Source organism: Polypterus senegalus, chromosome 16 (genome assembly GCF_016835505.1).
Source record: "Polypterus senegalus isolate Bchr_013 chromosome 16, ASM1683550v1, whole genome shotgun sequence".
Lineage (NCBI taxonomy): Eukaryota > Metazoa > Chordata > Cladistia > Polypteriformes > Polypteridae > Polypterus > Polypterus senegalus.
Window position 1 is genome coordinate 6,253,948 of NC_053169.1, and position 17,186 is coordinate 6,271,133.

A 17,186-nucleotide genomic window follows, 5' to 3' on the forward strand; every position below is an offset into this window, starting at 1 on the left:
GTCGATTGACAGAACGCTAATACGTATTCTTGGATAGTGCAGAGGTAACAACTGCTGCCTTATAACCAAAAGGTTGCCAGTTTGAGAACCGCGCTTCGTGTTTTGAGAAGTGAGTTGCTATTATTATTATTACTATAACTAGGGGACTTCCCCCCTTGCTCACTTCACTCGCTCGCTCGCTCAACCCCCCACCATCTATGCTGCTTGCGTTGTGAAGAGGGGGGCTAAACGAATCCCAAGGAGACGTGGTCGCTCCTCCGAAACCCCCTCATGAACGGTGATACAATGGGAAACAAAGAGGTTTTTTTTTTTTACCTCCTCTTTGCTTGATCAGCTGCTGGTTGGCTTGCTGCTACTGCCGTGCCACGTGATCTGCACCTTGCGCAGTGCACTTCTGTCATATCACCTATGCCCATATATTTGATCTCTTTTCGCTTTTACCTTTTCGTCAATATCGCATTGAATTTTTATTCCATGTTTGGAATTACACCGTGACAACACAACGTATAACTGCCCGTGAGTGAATATCGTTTCTTTCTCTCCACAAGAAATGTGTCTGACAATAGCATTCACACAAATGAGAAACGATTTCTCTCGCAGGATTTCACTTTCACCAAACAGCAAATCTTTTAATTCTCACAGACACGCCTCTTCACTGAGAAGAAACACTACTTTTTTTTTCCCTTATGGCAACACAAATTAGACGATCTACAAGTCTCCAACTTAAAGTTTAAATCCAAGCAATATAATCGTTCTCTTTCCACTGTTCCGTTATTTCACCGAGTAACAATTTCCGTTTGCTTACGCTAATGCGATCTTTACTATCCTTTTTTTTTTTTTTAAGACTTTCGAATTTTCATATTTCCATTATCTCTAATCTGCTCTGCATGTGACTCACGACAACGTTTTTGAATTCTTTACGACATTCTACTTTGTCATCTGCTCTTTGTGTTTTATTTCCGGCCCTGGGCGTGTTTAAATCTCAAAGTCTCGTCTCGCAGGATGTGAAAGTGTCTCTCTGAGAAAATCATGTCTCGTCTTCCCCAACCTTCCAAACTTTTATTTTATAATAGGGAGATATAATAAAAACATACATGTAATTTGAGTCTGTAACACCCGGTGTAAATTTTGGCTGCTTCTAAAAGTTATCACTTGTTTTTTTAATTATTCAGTTTTATTCTCTCAGTGACGTTCACGTGGTACAATGAACTTGCCTCTCCCTGTCTGAGTCGATGGCGTTTTTCTCCATTCTTTTCACAAGAGCAGCGATGACCACAGTTGGTACTGTGCTTGATGCCTGCTCAGAACTATTTATTGACCCGGCAGTCAAAGATACGTAAAGTTTTGTTTAAATCTGACAGTGCCACACATGTTCAAATGGCATAGCGTTTTCAAATAGTTATGTTTTCATGTATGAATGTGTGTGTGCATGTGCGAGAGAGGCAGAGACAGCTTTGATCTCATTCAAGTGGTTACCAGAATATAAAATAAACACTTTCGCAAAGGTATAACAAAACAAGTGTGCTTTTGTTCAAGAATAAAACTGAATAACAAAAAATTCACGTGACAATAAGATACCAAGCAGACATGATTCACAGCGTTTGTGTGTCTGCTTACACTTCTTCAGCGATATCTTCCACAGGTAGCAAAACCTTTACAGCAGCTGTTACAGACTGAAATCAAAGGCTTCTTCTTTTTGGGCACATACACCGTCAGCATGGCACTGCCAGATCTAAACACTAGCGTGGCGAATTGCTCGCGTACTGAAATCGCGCACTGATTTGGCTGCAGGTGGAAGTCCCATTTTACTTATGGTGCTATGCAGAGTTGCGTTGGGGTGCAGCAGTCTATTAGCTGGCGAAAGTGCTGTGAAGAAGCTATCTGTTGTTACGGTTCAGTCTTTGTCCAGTCTGATATCGGTCACGGGACATCGTATCTTTGATTGCCAGTACAAACACCGCATGCGTTTCTGTCCCCCCACATTTGTCACCGTACACTTCTTTAGTGCCTCCATGCCATTCAACATAAACAAGCAGGGTTGCAGAGCACAAGAAACTTGAAACCCATGCACAAGCCATGCCCTTCGAATGCGGAGATGGATGCTGCCATTTTGGTGCGATGAAGAACAAGACCTGTTTGGCCACTGAACAGCCTTAAAAACTCAGCTTTGCCAAGTCAATCTTTTTAGGTTTTCTTCTGAAAAGCAAAAACAATTCCTGACATCTACAAGCGCTTTACCGTTACTGAAATTCATTAAGGGTGATATTTTTCAGTGCCGCCTACAGTTCTCATTATTGGCAAATCTTAGTAGTTGCTAGCAGGAAGGGGGCTGTCATCACCTCTCAGTGATGCCTTCTGAAAGGTGACAAGAGTGTCGACAAGGTCACCTTTACATCATCGCACACCCGAGCAGGCTAAAACATAACAGCTTTTAATGGCCTCATTAAGCTTTGGCTGTGTTGTTCACTCGGAGCATTAAGAATACGTCATGACAATTACCCTCATTGTAATTTTGTCGAAGAATGACGTGTACAATCTGAACAACCGAGGGCAGAATTTCATGAAGGGGGGGTCCAAGAGGTAGACGGCGGTCAAGATTTCCGCTGGGTTTGATAATGGAAGGTCAAATCGATCTTTGGTCAAAGCCCCAAAACAAGACCCAAAACTAAAAAGTCAGACAGAACGATGCTGAAGTCGTATATCGGGAACGCTAGCAAAATAAACTCACATAGCAATTTGTTCTCCTTCCTCAAACTCAGATGAGTAGGAAGTGCATGGCGTGACCTTTATACCGTCACTGATGATGATGTGACCAGAAAGACACCAAGGAAACGGCTAATACCTAACCCTAAAATGGAATTGGAGACGTGAATACATTTACAACTTATTAAAAACACGTTAAATTCCAATTTTGATGTCAAAACCCTCAATAAATAAATAATAATACATTAGGCACTTTCCGATCGCAGTAACTTTTTTCAGGAATCAGAGACTTTTTAGTAACTTTAAAAACTTTTACAGCATTCCCCCCAGGAACTCAGGCCATTTGTAGTTCCTTGTACATTTTTTTATCTCTTACTCCAGGCTGTGTACTTTTCACCTGATCAGGAACAATCGTGGGTGTGGCTTGGGCAATGAATTGTTTTGATTGGTTGACCCACAAGCACTGGCGCCACCTTATGGTTCTGTTAGTAGTTTGGACTTTGTAGAGTCATCAGTGAAGATGGTGGTTACAGTTCCTGTGGTGTGGTGGGAATGCAATACAGGTGAGCGGCCAGGGACCACAAGTGGCTCAGGGAGATAAACTGTCCTGATTGGTTGACCACAATCACTGGGGCCATTTTACAAATTTGAGAGTAGTTTGGATTTTGGAGGGCCATCAATAAAGATGGAGCACCGCACTTCATAGCCGCCTCCCTGGTGCACAGTGCAATGCGTCCCATAGAAACAATTATCAATGGTGAGGTTACATTCGCTTTGAAGCAATAAGGTGGGGAGGTCCCGCCCAGTCAACTCCTGATCACTCTTTGAAGCGGATTCCCTGGTGTGTCACGCTATACATCACATCGAAGCAATACTCCTGAATGCATCCCACTTCAAACTGCATCACTAGTCTTTGCATGTCACATATCTGGCATAAAGGTTACAGTTCCTGTTGTGCAGTGGGAATGCAACACACAAAAAGAGGCCAGGGACATAAACTGTGCTGATTGGTTGACCACAAGCACTGGCACCAGTTGACAAATGCGTTACTAGATTGGATTTTGGAAGATCGATAAAGATGGAGCACTGTACTTCGCACCGACTTGAAGCAGATAGATAGATAGATAGATAGATAGATAGATAGATAGATAGATAGATAGATAGATAGATAGATAGATAGATAGATAGATAGATAGATAGATAGATAGATAGATAGATAGATAACTTTATTAATCCCAAGGGATTCCCATACTCCAGCAGCAACATACTGATAATAACAATATTAAATTAAAGAGTGATAACAATGCAGGTATAACAGACAATAACTTTGTATAATGTTATCGTTTACCCCCCCGAGTCACATAGTGTGGGGTCTCCTCAGTCTATCAGTGGAGCAGGACGGTGACAGCAGTTTGTCCCTGAAGCTGCTTCTCTGACTGGAGATGATCCTGCTCAGTGGATGCAGTGGATTCTCCATGTTTGACCTGCTCAGCGCCCGTCGCTCTGCCACGGATATCAAACTGTCCAGGTCCGTGCCTACAATAGAGCCTGCCTTCCTCACCAGTTTGTCCAGATGTGAGGTGTCCCTCTTCTTTATGCTGCCTCCCCAGCACACCACCGTGTAGAAGAGGGCGCTCGCCACAACCATCTGGTAGAACATCTGCAGCATCTTATTGCAGATGTTGAAGGACGCCAGCCTTCTAATGAAGTATAGTCGGCTCTGTTCTCTCTTGCACAGAGCATCAGTATTGTCAGTCCTGTCCAATTTATCATCCAATATCCTCTCCCGATGGCTTTGAAGCAGTAAGCTGGGGGGAGGTCCCACATATCACACTCCATAGCCGACTCCCTGGTGCGCCACATCATACTCTACATCAAAGCAATACTCCTGAACGCGTCCCACCTCGCACCACATCACTCTTAGCTGAATGTCACATATCTGGCATAAAGGTTACAGTTCCTGTTGTGCAGTGGGTATGCAGCATATGAAAGTGGCCAGAAAGCACAAGTGGCCCAGGTCCCACATCATACACAAACTCACTAGTCTCTGGAAACAAAGTTCCTGTGGTGGGAAAATACTTGTTGATCGTCAGAATCCACATCCACGCAGAAAAAAGAGCAGTTCTTTTGTTTAAATCACTGAACATAACCTCCCTGGTGAGGTGTTCTGGGCACGTCCAACTGGGAGGAGGCCCCGGGGAAGACCCAGGACACGCTGGAGGGACTGTGTCTCCCGGCTGGCCTGGGAACGCCTTGGGATTCTCCCAGAAGAGCTGGAAGAAGTGGCCGGGGAGAGGGAAGCCTGGGCCTTTCTGCTTAAGCTGCTGCCCCCGCGACCCGACCCCGGATAAGCGGAAGAGGATGGATGGATGGATGGATGGATGGATCATAACAAGCTGGCAGCGTATTATACAAGCTCTAGACAGAGGGGCTGTCAAACTCGACAACTTCATGTGCTGGACCTCATCACCTGAGATGCATCACTGAGATGACAAATTAGACTCGACTTGATGTTATTTTAGAAGAATTAACTGGACAGGCCTGGCAAGCTTTGTTGAGCTCAATGGCCTGATCTTGTCCAGATTGTTCTAATATCTGTCCTCCTGTGCACAATACCAGGTACATAAACACATGGAAGAACACAAGTGGCCCTGATCTCAACCATACTGAACACCTCTGCAATAAAAAGGAATGGAGATTGTGAGCAGGTCTTTCCATCCATCATTAGTATCCAAACGGGCAGAATAGGCTCAAATCCCTAGAGAAACAGTTTGAAACCAACGCCATCAGTATGTTTACGACGGTCTTGAGAGAGCTCTTTGCTTTTACCCATCATGAGACGCTTCTTGTGTGAACCCTGGATAATGACAGGCCATCAATGAGGATTAAAGCAGCTGGTATTCACTGGCACTGACAGTGGGCTATCAGGATTGACAGACGTCAGCTGCTTTCTTGGCTTTCCAGGCCTTATTGCACCTCCTTTTCTTCATGTGTTCAATTCTTATTTCCTGTGTCATTCTGCTTTATTACACATAACTTCATTTATGGACTTATTTGTTGTGATTTCTTTGTAAGTGCGGATTACTTAGGCTATTACCAACATCTGATGAAAATGTCATGTCGATAGCTCCATTAGAAATATATTTATTGTGAAAAACATTGATATGTTCAATACTGTATCTGCATGAAGTGAGTGTGTAAATGATGACTGATTTTTATAAAGATACCCAGCTAAGCCTTCGGAGTGTGGTGTTTGTGAAGCGCCTTCACGTGTTTACGGTGTTCTCCTTGCAAAGATCAGTCAGTCAGTCATTTTCCAACCCGCTATATCCTAACACAGAGTCATGGGGGTCTCCAAATCCAGCCAGTACAGGGCACAAGGCAGGAACAAATCCCTGGGCAGGGTGCCAGCCCACTGCAGGGCACACACACACCCCAAGCACATGCTAGGCACAATTTAGGATCACCGATGCACCTAACCTGCATGTCTTTGGACCGTGGGAGGAAACCCACGCAGACACGGGGAGAACATGCAAACTCCACGCAGGGAGGACCAGGGAGGTGAACCCAGGTCTCCTAATTGTGAGGCAGCAGCGCTACCACTGCGCCCCCGTGCCACCCTTGCAAAGATCAAATCACTTTAACTTAAGACGAAATACACTGGGGACAAATGTGTGCAGAAGGTCCTGGGTGAGGGGGGCTTGACTGACAATCATAAAACTGATAGAAGTTGAAATGTAAGTTGATGTAATTCTACCTGAATATGCTCATTACCTTTTATTTTTAATTAAGTTTCACAGGATTATCTGAATTATTGAACATAATGGCGAAGAATGAATCATTCTGACACCACACATTCAGCAATGCTGCCAGGAGACCCGGGTGAAGGACTGAGAAATACCCGCTGGCGTCAGGCTAATTGTGAGCCTCCTGTCACTGACGTCCAAGGTGCAGCGCTTCGCTTCAGGATTTCCCCGTGGGTTCTTTTTTTTTTCCTCTCTTTTTTCCAAATGACGTTAAAGCAAAGCCAAAGAACAACCTGAACTTAAAAAACACAAAATCCCCAGAGCAGTGGACTCGAGACAGACCTTCTCTACTGTGATTATGTTGACATTTTTTTTTTTTTGTAATGTTTCCGTTACACGTAATAAAATAAAGAATACAATTTTGGCTTGTTTTTTTTCCACGGATAAACATAATGCTGAGGAGGCTACAAAAAGAATTTCCATGACAAGGGCCAGTGGTTTTGTCCGTGCCCTTTTCATTTGTTTAATTACATCAAATACAGCGTTTGGTCATAAATCAAAATCAAACTTTCTGTTTTAATAAGTGAGACATCAAGATTTGTGGATACTGAACACCCATATTGTCAGCCACTTGATTTGTGTCTGCTTGTGCTGTGCTGGCGCTTGGGGGCTCCTAGGGGGGCTCATGCCCTTGGCACCATGAAATGTAAGGCTGAATTTATGCTCAGTGAAAGCAAAGACAATTGTGTCACCATACACCTCCGCTAGTGAGGGTCTTCGGATTTCAGATGTTCACTATTAAGGTCAAATTATTCGCGTGGCGTACCAAGAAGAACAGCTGGAGACAGAAGGCTCTGTAATGCGACACACAAGGGGCAGAAAAGGGTCACATAACACAGCAATTGGCACAATCACATTTGCTGTCATGTGCCATGATGGTAGGCAGCACGTCTACAGGACTTTGAAGAATACGTCTGGGGACCAGAAAATAACACGTGAACACAAAAGGAGGCCTAATGACGGGCAAGGGTAAGAACACAAATAGAAATTAATTCACCAAAAATCAAGTCAATAAATCAAAGCCAAAAATCCCAACACTGAACTCATACCCGTTCCCCAACTACATTAGAATTTTTAAAAATATTTTGTTCAAAGCTCTAATGCCAGTCTGACTGAACCACCATGTTTCCTCTCCCTATACTGGTGGCAAAATGATGTCACATGTCACAACATCAGCAAGTTATGTGGTGTCACGTGTGAGCAAACTGGGAGCATCACTATGACACTGTTAAGGTAAAGACACCAACACCAGTGCTGGGAGAAAACACGCAGCCCGAAGGACACAACGCACTGACGTCCCAGAGGTCCTGCCCCTTCCACCCCACACGATATTTAAAGAACGGGATTCCCAGAAGCCGGCATTCAGATTGAACTCAGGACCAAAGAGTACAGAGATCCGCTATGATGAAGTGAATCAACTGGCCGGAGAGGAGGTACAGCACAAAATGTCACTGAAATGTTTCTTCTCACCCGTTTATCCAATTTACATTAAACAGACAGACAGCCAGCAGGCCAGAGATCCTTTGCCATCTTCGTCTTGTCTGGTCATTTTAGTGGCAATAAATGCTTCTTCAAACAACAACATGGCCGTAAACATATAAGATAGATAGATAGATAGATAGATAGATAGATAGATAGATAGATAGATAGATAGATAGATAGATAGATAGATAGATAGAAGGGAACTATATGATAGATAGATAGATAGATAGATAGATAGATAGATAGATAGATAGATAGATGTGAAAGGCACTGTATAATAGATAGATAGATAGATAGATAGATAGATAGATAGATAGATAGATAGATAGATAGATGTGAAAGGCACTGTATAATAGATAGATAGATAGATAGATAGATAGATAGATAGATAGATAGAAAAGGCACTGTATAATAGATAGATAGATAGATAGATAGATAGATAGATAGATAGAAAAGGCACTGTATGATAGATAGATAGATAGATAGATAGATAGATAGATAGATAGATAGAAAAGGCACTATATGATAGATAGATAGATAGATAGATAGATAGATAGATAGATAGATAGATAGATAGATAGATAGATAAAAATGACAAACATATATAATAGAAACAACACAATCAACATAGTTTTTGAATGTGTTCACCTACCCTGCTCTAAATATCCAGAAACAATTACAAATGTGAACGTCCCCTTTATTGTATCTAACATGACAAAGTCACATTCCACATTAGGGAATTGCCACACTCACAGTGTAAGCTGCAGTCCCACACACACACTGTTAAGGAGATGCAGTTTCTAACAAGCATGGCAGGCAGGGCCGTATTAATATCACATCACTGCATTGGTTACGCTGTGTCAGTGTCAAAGGACAGGCATGGTACCTTTGGGCGGGCTGCAAAGCGAAGGGCTCGCCTTGAACGAGGAGAGGCAGGACAAAAGATTCCCAAATATTTAAACTGAATTGGAAGAAACAATTTCAGATAAATAATTTAACTATTACGAAACTAAACATTGCTAAAGATCACATAAACCACCTGAAGAACATCATCTGGGTTTCCCATTCACCTTTGAGATCCAGAATTCCCTTCTTTGTTTTTCAGGATTCTTAGTTTTGTGACTCATTTGTCTCAAGGCATTCACCCTCTTCCTCCTCTTCATCTTCATTCTCCTTGGTTTCAATCCGACCTTCACTTCCCCAGTTTCACTTCTTTCCTCTCAAACTTTCTCAGCCTGCTGCCTTTTCTCCACTCTCAGTGAAGCCGCATGCATCTACCTTGATGGTTCTCATCCTGGTTCTCTACCCGTTTACTTTGTTCAGCTTTCAGTGGTCTCGTCTCACTTCCAAAGACCACAAAATCTTCACAAACATTCCCCCCTTCAATGCCAGGCAAGTTCTTTTAGAAGACAGGATGCCGAGCTGTAACACTCATTCAGAAATGTGGACGGCACCTTCAAACCCCTTCACTTTTTCACCTTTTGCTGTGATGCAGTCTTGTGATCAATTCATTTTTCCCACATCAAACAACACTCAATACCCCCAGAATAAAGCAAAAGCTGGATTTTAGAAATGCAGTTTATTAAAAATAAAACAAAAACTGAACTGTCACATTGACCCAAGTCTTCAGTTGCTGTCCTCAATACTTTGCTGAGGCCCCTCTGTCAGCCATTCCAGCCTGCAGTCTTCCTCATCTGACACAACAAGCTTCACTCACTTGGATTTGGGGATTTTCTGTCATTCTTCTCTGCATATCCTCTCAAGCTCTGTCAGGTTGGATGAAGACCATTGGCAGACGGCTATTTTACATTTATTTGGTTAGCAGACGCTTTCATCCAAAGCAATTTACAAAAGAGGTAAACAATCGAGTAACGTTAGAGTTAGGGCCTGACTGTTCAGGTAGTGTAATAGGACAGGTAACAAATGTTGATTGCCTCAAATGAGAAGATGTAATAACTCCTACATTTACAAACAGTTAAGCTTATCTCTTCATGAATTCGGCGTATAGTCATAGAATCGGGTCTCTCTGTTAACACTTGATTGAGTTCAAGTCTGGGCTCTGGTTGGGACACTCAAGAACATTTAGGGAGTTGACCCCAAGCTGCTCCTGTGTTGTTGTTCTTTGTGTGCTTAGTTTCATTGTTCTGTTGGAAGGTGAACCTTTGGCCCAATCTGAGCTTCGGAGTGCTCCTCTGCCGTAGGTTTTCACTAAGATCATCCCTGTGTTTTTCTCCATTCAGCTTCACCCTGACGCTGCTACAGAAAGAACAACCCCACCACATGATGCTGCCACCACAATGATTGACCACCGGAATGGAACTGCACAGGTGATGACCGCTGCCTGGTTTCCTCCAGGTATGACACCAAGAATTGAGGCCAGCCAGACAGTTCAATTGTTGTTTCATCAGACCAGAGAATATTGCTTCCTGCAGCCTTTGAGTCCTTAGGTGCCTTTTTGTAAACTCCAAGTGGACTTTCATATCTCATCTGACCACACAGCCATAAAGTTCAGATTAGTGGAGTGTGTCAGTGGTGGTTGTCCTCCTGGAAGTTCCTGCGATCTCCACACCAGGTCTCTGGAGCTCAGCCAGAGTGACTCTTTGGTTCTTGGTTTCCTGTTGTACCATCTCCTTTCTCCTCCATTTGCCCAAATTGGTCTGTCAGCCAGTTTTAGGAAGAGTCGCAGTTGTTACAAAATTTTTCCATTTAAGAATCATGGAGGCCACCATGCACTTGGGAGCCTTCAGTGCTGCAGCTTCCTCCAGATCTGTGCCTCGACCCAAACTGGCCATTCCTTCAACCTCACAGCTTGGTGTTTGCTCTACTGTGGGACCTCCTATAGACTGGTGTGTGTGTGTGTGTACCTTTTCAAATCAGGTCTAATCAACTGGACTGGCCACAATGGACTCCAAACAAGATGCAGAAACATCTCAGTGGTGATCAATAGAATGGGATGGACCCGAGTCAAATTCCAAGTGCCATAGCAGAGGGTATGAATACATGTGTCAGTGAGTTTTTTATTTTAGTAACTTTGCACAGATTTCTAAAATTCTTTTTTCTCTTTGTCATTCTGGGGTGTTGTGTGTTGCTTGATGAGGGAAAGATTCAACTGAAATGATTTCAGCACAAGACTGCAGCAGAATAAAACGTGTAAAAAATGAAGGAGTCGGAATGTACAGACTTCCTTAATGTAAATTTCCTTGCAGTACGCCATAAAAACTAGATTCTTGATAAATCTTTACAACGTTATTTACTTCCTATTGAAAAAAACTTATAATAAGTAACATAGAAAAAGAAAAACTTTACCTCAGGATCATCGTCATCAAAATCGTGGTAAGTACTATGATCAGGATTATTTGCTTTATCCAGCAATTCAATTGCTAGGGTTCGGCTCAATGGTTGAGTTACAAATGGATGCTGCAAAGTAACAATATATTTTTTGAGCAAGATTGCAAATTAAAAATATTTACTTATATTATGTTAAATAAGAAAATCACTAGCAAATTAAAGGTTACCTGTAAAAGCTTCTCAGCTGTAGGCCGTTTCTTAGGATTCTTGGTCAGTGCCATTTTCACGAAATGATGAAAATTATTTGTCCTAGAATAAGAAAGCAGAATAAACTTAAAAGGTGTTATGATAGACTGGGTGGCACAGTGGCGCAGTGGGCAGCGCTTCCCGGGTCCTCCCTCCGTGAGTTTCCTCTCACAGTCCAAAGACATGCAGGTTAAGTGCACTGGCGATCCTAAATTGTCCCTAGTATGTGCTTGGTGTGTGTGTGTGCCCTGCGGTGGGCTGGCACCTTGCCCAGGATTTGTTCCTGCCTTGCACCCTGAGCTGGCTTTGATTGGCTCCAGCAGACCCCCGTGACCCTGTGTTTGGACATAGCGAGTTGGATAATGACTGACTGACTGATTCACTTACCATTTAACTTTGTCTTTAAGTTTTGGAGGTTGAAAATTGCTTTTCGTCATGAGGAATAAAGCTCTGTAACAAACATAAAATAACACGGTGAGAAATTACACATAACAATTAATACAATTCTACAAATAAAACTGACCATTACTTTTGGACCAAGATATAAACGTTGGTTATTTGGTGTCTCAGAAATTGTTAAATACTCTGAAGATGAGCATTTGGTGTTTTGTAATAATAATACATTTAATGTATAAAGCGCCTTTCCCATGCTCAAGATGTGGCTGAAAGTACTGGTACCCTTTCACTTAATTAAAAAAAAAATCTCAGGTTTTGCTAAACTAAGTTGAAACAACAAGTACTTGGTAGCCATAACTTTTTATTTTACATTTAACAGAAGAGAAACTTTGCTTTTGATTTTTGACCAAACACATCATTTTAAATAATGAAACAAAATTAAAAAGGCATGGCAAAAAATATGGATCTCCTTAACCTAAACTTTTGTAGCACAGCCTTTGGAGACCATAACTGGCATCAAGCGCTTTCTGCCCCTCTGAGTGGGATTTTGACATTTCTCACCTGGTCATTTGGCCCACCGCTCAATGAGATTCAGACCAGTGTTCACAGCAGGCCACTTCAGAATGGCCCAATGTGTTGTTTTCCTCCATTCCTAGATGTTTTTTGAGTGTGTTATCCAGTTAGAGGAGCCCTGGTTTTACCTCACAATGAACAGATAGTGTTGTGAATTTGTGTCCTGAATGGAATCAGCAGCAAAGCAACCTTAAAACATCGCTGAACCTCCTCCATTTTTCAAGTCTTCTTGGAAATCTCGATATGATTTGCATACCTGCACTTCATCCCACCATTCCTGGCATATCCTCTCAAGTTCTTTTAGATTAGATGGGAAGTGTCTGTAAACTGCCAACTTGAAGTGTCACCACGCATGTTCTGAAGAGCTTTGGCTGGGCCACTCAAGGGCAGAGACTTGCCCTGAAGCCACTCCATCTTTGCTGTATGTTTCGGGTCACTGCCATGCTGAAAAGTGAACCGCTGCCCCAATCTGAGGTGGTGTCCACTCTGGAGCAGGTTTTCTTCAAGGAGCACTCTGTATTTGGCTGCAGTCCTCCTTCCCTCAGGTCTAGTGACCACTACATTGGATGGGAAGAATCGGTAAATGGCCTCCTTCAGGTGGCTCCACAGATGTTCCATAGGTTTTAAGTCTGAGCTTCAGCTGGGCCACTGAAGGAAACTCAGAGATTTGTCCTGAAGCCACTTCAGCATTGTCTTGGCTGCATGCTTCGGGTCACTGAATCATCACCTTGGTATGAGTTGGTGTCCACTCTGGAGCAGGTTTACTTCAAAGAACTCTCCATATTTGGCTGCAGACCTCCTTCCCTTGGGTCTGACCAGTTTCCCTGTCCACATACCGTAACGCTGCCACCACCATACTTCACCATAGGGATGGGATTAAGCAGGTGATGAGCTGTACCCGATCTTCACCAGATAAAGACCTTGGAGTTCTGCCCAAAGTGTTCAGTTTTGGCCTATTCAGACCAGAGAATCTTTTTCTTTATGCTCTGCGAGCCTTTTAAGTGTCATCTGGCAAACTCCAACACTACCACTCTGCGCCTAAATTGAGGGAGTGCTGCTGAGATGGTCGCCTTTCTGACAGATTCTCCCATCTTAGCAGAGGAGTTCTGAAGCTCTTTTAGACTGACCATTCTTCTTGGTCAACACTGTCATGAAGAACCTTCCTGCCCAGGTACTCAGTCATTTCTAAGAAGAGTCCTGGTGGTCCTAAACTTCATCCATTTCGTTATTATTGAGGCCACTCTGCCCCTGAGAACACTCAACACACTACAGAGAGTTCTTTTGAGCTTCACACAGTGAGAATTGTGGGACAATCTATGTACAAGTACAGGTGTGTGCCTTTCTAAACGATGTCCAGTCCATTCAGTTTGCCACAGGTAGACTCCAGTCAAGTTCTGGACAAATCTCAAGGAGATTTAAAGTTAATAGAAGGCACCTGAGCACAATCAGGATTGGCACAGCAAAGGGTCTGAACACTTCTGGGAAGGACAGAGTTTGGTTTTTGAATTTTAATAAATTTGCAAACCTTTCTGGAAATATGTTTTAACTTGTTATTACAGGTTATTGAGTGTGGATTGATGGTCAAAAATGGCAAACGCATCTGTCTATTATAAAAACAAATCTTGGAAGGAGACGAGACGTGATTGTCTCAGAGAAACTTTCACGTCCCTCGAGACGAGTCTTCGTGCCAAGCGATGTAACTCGGCCCGGGGCTGGAAGCCCTGCAAGACAAGAGCTTATGCAAAGAGATCTGGAAAAGTCCTGCGTGGTTATGTCAGACACATTTCTTGTTGAGAGAAAGAAACGATATTCATTCACAGGCAGTTATATGTTGCGTTGTCATGATGTAAGTTCAAACACAAAATCAAAATTCAATGCGATACTGATGAAAAGGTAAAAGCGAAAAGAGATTGAATATATGGACATAGGCGATATGACAGAAGTGTGCCACGTGAAATGCAAATCACGCGGTACGGCAGCAGCAGCAAGCAAGCAGCTGATCGAGCAAAGAGGAGGTTAAAAAAAAAACAACTGTATGTGTTTCCCATTGTATCACCATTTAAGAGGGGGTGGGCAGGTGAAGCCCCCTAGTCCCATTTAAATTAAACCTACAACACAACAGAGAGTGCAGAAAGTGAAGGGGTTGGAATATTTTCTAACTCCACTGGATGTGAACTCCATAGTTAGTTGCTACTAAGCAGATGTAATCACACTTCGATTAACGCATTGCCGTTCCTTCTACTGTACTTTAAATAAAAGGCCATGTATTGAAAGACTCCGCTATTTTTCCTTGTGTTCTAATTTACCAAGCACGAGAAGAATTTTGTTTCCTTGGTCACTTAATCAGACCCATTCCTTTGAACTTGAGAAAATTATTGACAATGAAAGTATAAAAGGGTTACCATAGTACCGACCTCATGGGATGCAAGTCAAACATTGGAGGCTGCAGCTCTGCCAGCTCTATCGCTGTTATTCCAACAGCCCAGATGTCACATAACTGATTGTAGCCCCCTTTCCTTTCTACTGCAGCAACTTCAGGAGCCATCCTAAAAGAAATGATATGAAAATATTACAGCTAAATAACAGCAAAATGACAAGAGAGCAAAACTCATCCAGTGTCTGTTGGCTTCAAGTGCAGGTTAGTGGCACAGCAGACAAACTTCCCAGAATCAGAGGCAAGAAGGACAGCGCTGATCTACATGCCATATAAGAGCCCTGAAGATGCCTCCTATTTATGTGTGTCTGACACTGTATATGCTAGAAGTGCCCAGACACGGCCAGCTGCTACCCAATTCCTGCCTTGTGACTGGTGGTGACGGTGCACTGATAAAAGCACACAGGACAGAAGGGCACTGACAAATAGGCATAGTGACAAGTGAATACGGGAACACAGGAAAAATTATAATTATAATTATTCAAATGCACTTCCTAAATATTTTGGAATTCCCATCTCTGCACCTTGCAAAGGTATTTGCTCTGAAAGAATTTCTTTCAAAAAATGTGTGAAAATCTCTCTACCTGATCATAGCCAGTCAGTCAAGTAGAAGACACAGGCCCAAGAGTTTGTAGGTTTGTGTGTGACAGATAGACACATAGACCAATGACACTAAACAAGCATATTCACTGCTTTTCTGCAACATGCTTATTATTAAGGCCACTACACCATCATTCAAAATATTATACTAAGCAGAGTACATTTTTAAAATAATGATAAATCTTTACCAGTATGGAGTTCCAATGAAAGATTTTCTTTTGGCTAATGTAGCTGTTATCTGAGCAGACACACCAAAGTCAGCTACATAAAAACAAGAATATGAGAAAGTTCAGTTAATTATGGGAAATAAAAAAAAAGAAAAGAAAAAGTTTTATATGGAGTGAAAGGCACTACATAATAGATAGATAGATAGATAGATAGATAGATAGATAGATAGATAGATAGATAGATAGATAGATAGATAGATAGATAGATAGATAGATAGATAGATAGATAGATAGATAGATAGATAGATAGATAGATAGATAGATAGATAGATAGATGGAGGGTTTTGAAATGGCCAAGTCAAAGGCCAAAGTGATGTTGTGGGGGGATTCAAAATGGGCTCTGCATGCAGGGCACCCCCTCAAATATCACACAAATGAAAGAATTTTATATGAAGGACTGGGAAATTAGGGTTAGGGTTAGAAAATGCCAACTTGAGGGGGCAATACCAGCTGTTAGAGCCAAGCCACTGACAGAAATGGCATACAGTATCTGCCTATTTATCACTAAATAAATTATGGCAAAGTCTAATTTTCATTGTTTTTATTTCTACTTGCATTAAGTGTATTTATTGGGACTGTTTAAATGAAGAACAAATCTTGATAAGTCTGCACATGTTAAAAATTGCTTCTTGGGTGCATTTACTTTTTCACAGGATGTCTCTTGGTATGACTTTGATGGTCCCATGGTCCCTGTTTCAGTGCTCATTTAGTTAGATGTGTGTTTATGTGTTGATTAGACACTTTACTGATGCTGCATTTTAACCCTCTGTACGCACTTTGTTGAAAGAGACTCTGAAAGAATACAGTGTACTGCATGGAACTCACCCAGTTTCACATAACCATTATCCGTTAAAAGAATATTGGCCCCCTAAAAATAAAAATATATATAAAAATTAGGAAAACAGAACATTCACTTAAAATTTTCTCCACCGCAGATCATTTACAATGTATGCCATACACTGGGACCGAAGTCCGGGTTTAAATAAAATGCCTTTTTATTTTTCCATCAACACTCAAACACCATCCAAATGCTTAAATAAATAAATACATTTGTTCCTCCTTTTGTCTCCAGTGAGTGTCACCCTCTGCCTCCCGACTCTGACTCCCCATCTACAGTATATGAGGCAGCAGGCTCCTTTTTTTTGGACCCAGAAATGCTTCCAGTGCCACAGTGTGCAAGAATCCTCTGGGTCATATGGAAACCAGGAAGGTCTTCTCCCGTCAGCAACAGCGCCCCCTAACAGCACTCAGGGACCCCAACAGGGTTCCGGGGTGAGAGAGGGCATGGCAGCTAACAGACTTGTCTTTTTCTCCTCCTTCAGACCAGAAAAGATGCCCACCTGAGGATAACTAACCACACCCCTTCTGGTAGGACTGGTAGAAAAGAGAAAAGCCCCTAAATGTTGGTGTCTCATTTGGTCCTGAACCTTT

At 42.3% G+C, this 17,186-nt stretch overlaps 1 protein-coding gene across 1 annotated transcript in view; it reads right to left on the reverse strand.

Moving 5' to 3' along the window:
• Positions 1-17,186, reverse strand: part of map4k3b (mitogen-activated protein kinase kinase kinase kinase 3b) — a 124,811-nt gene that overhangs the window by 39,751 nt on the left and 67,874 nt on the right. The window contains exons 7-13 of the mRNA XM_039738992.1: positions 16,581-16,623; positions 15,717-15,789; positions 14,909-15,040; positions 11,913-11,975; positions 11,507-11,588; positions 11,298-11,408; positions 8,878-8,952 (exon numbers count right to left, since the gene is read on the reverse strand). Coding sequence (XP_039594926.1) covers positions 8,878-8,952; positions 11,298-11,408; positions 11,507-11,588; positions 11,913-11,975; positions 14,909-15,040; positions 15,717-15,789; positions 16,581-16,623 — 579 coding nt within the window. The remainder of the gene's footprint in view (positions 1-8,877; positions 8,953-11,297; positions 11,409-11,506; positions 11,589-11,912; positions 11,976-14,908; positions 15,041-15,716; positions 15,790-16,580; positions 16,624-17,186) is intronic.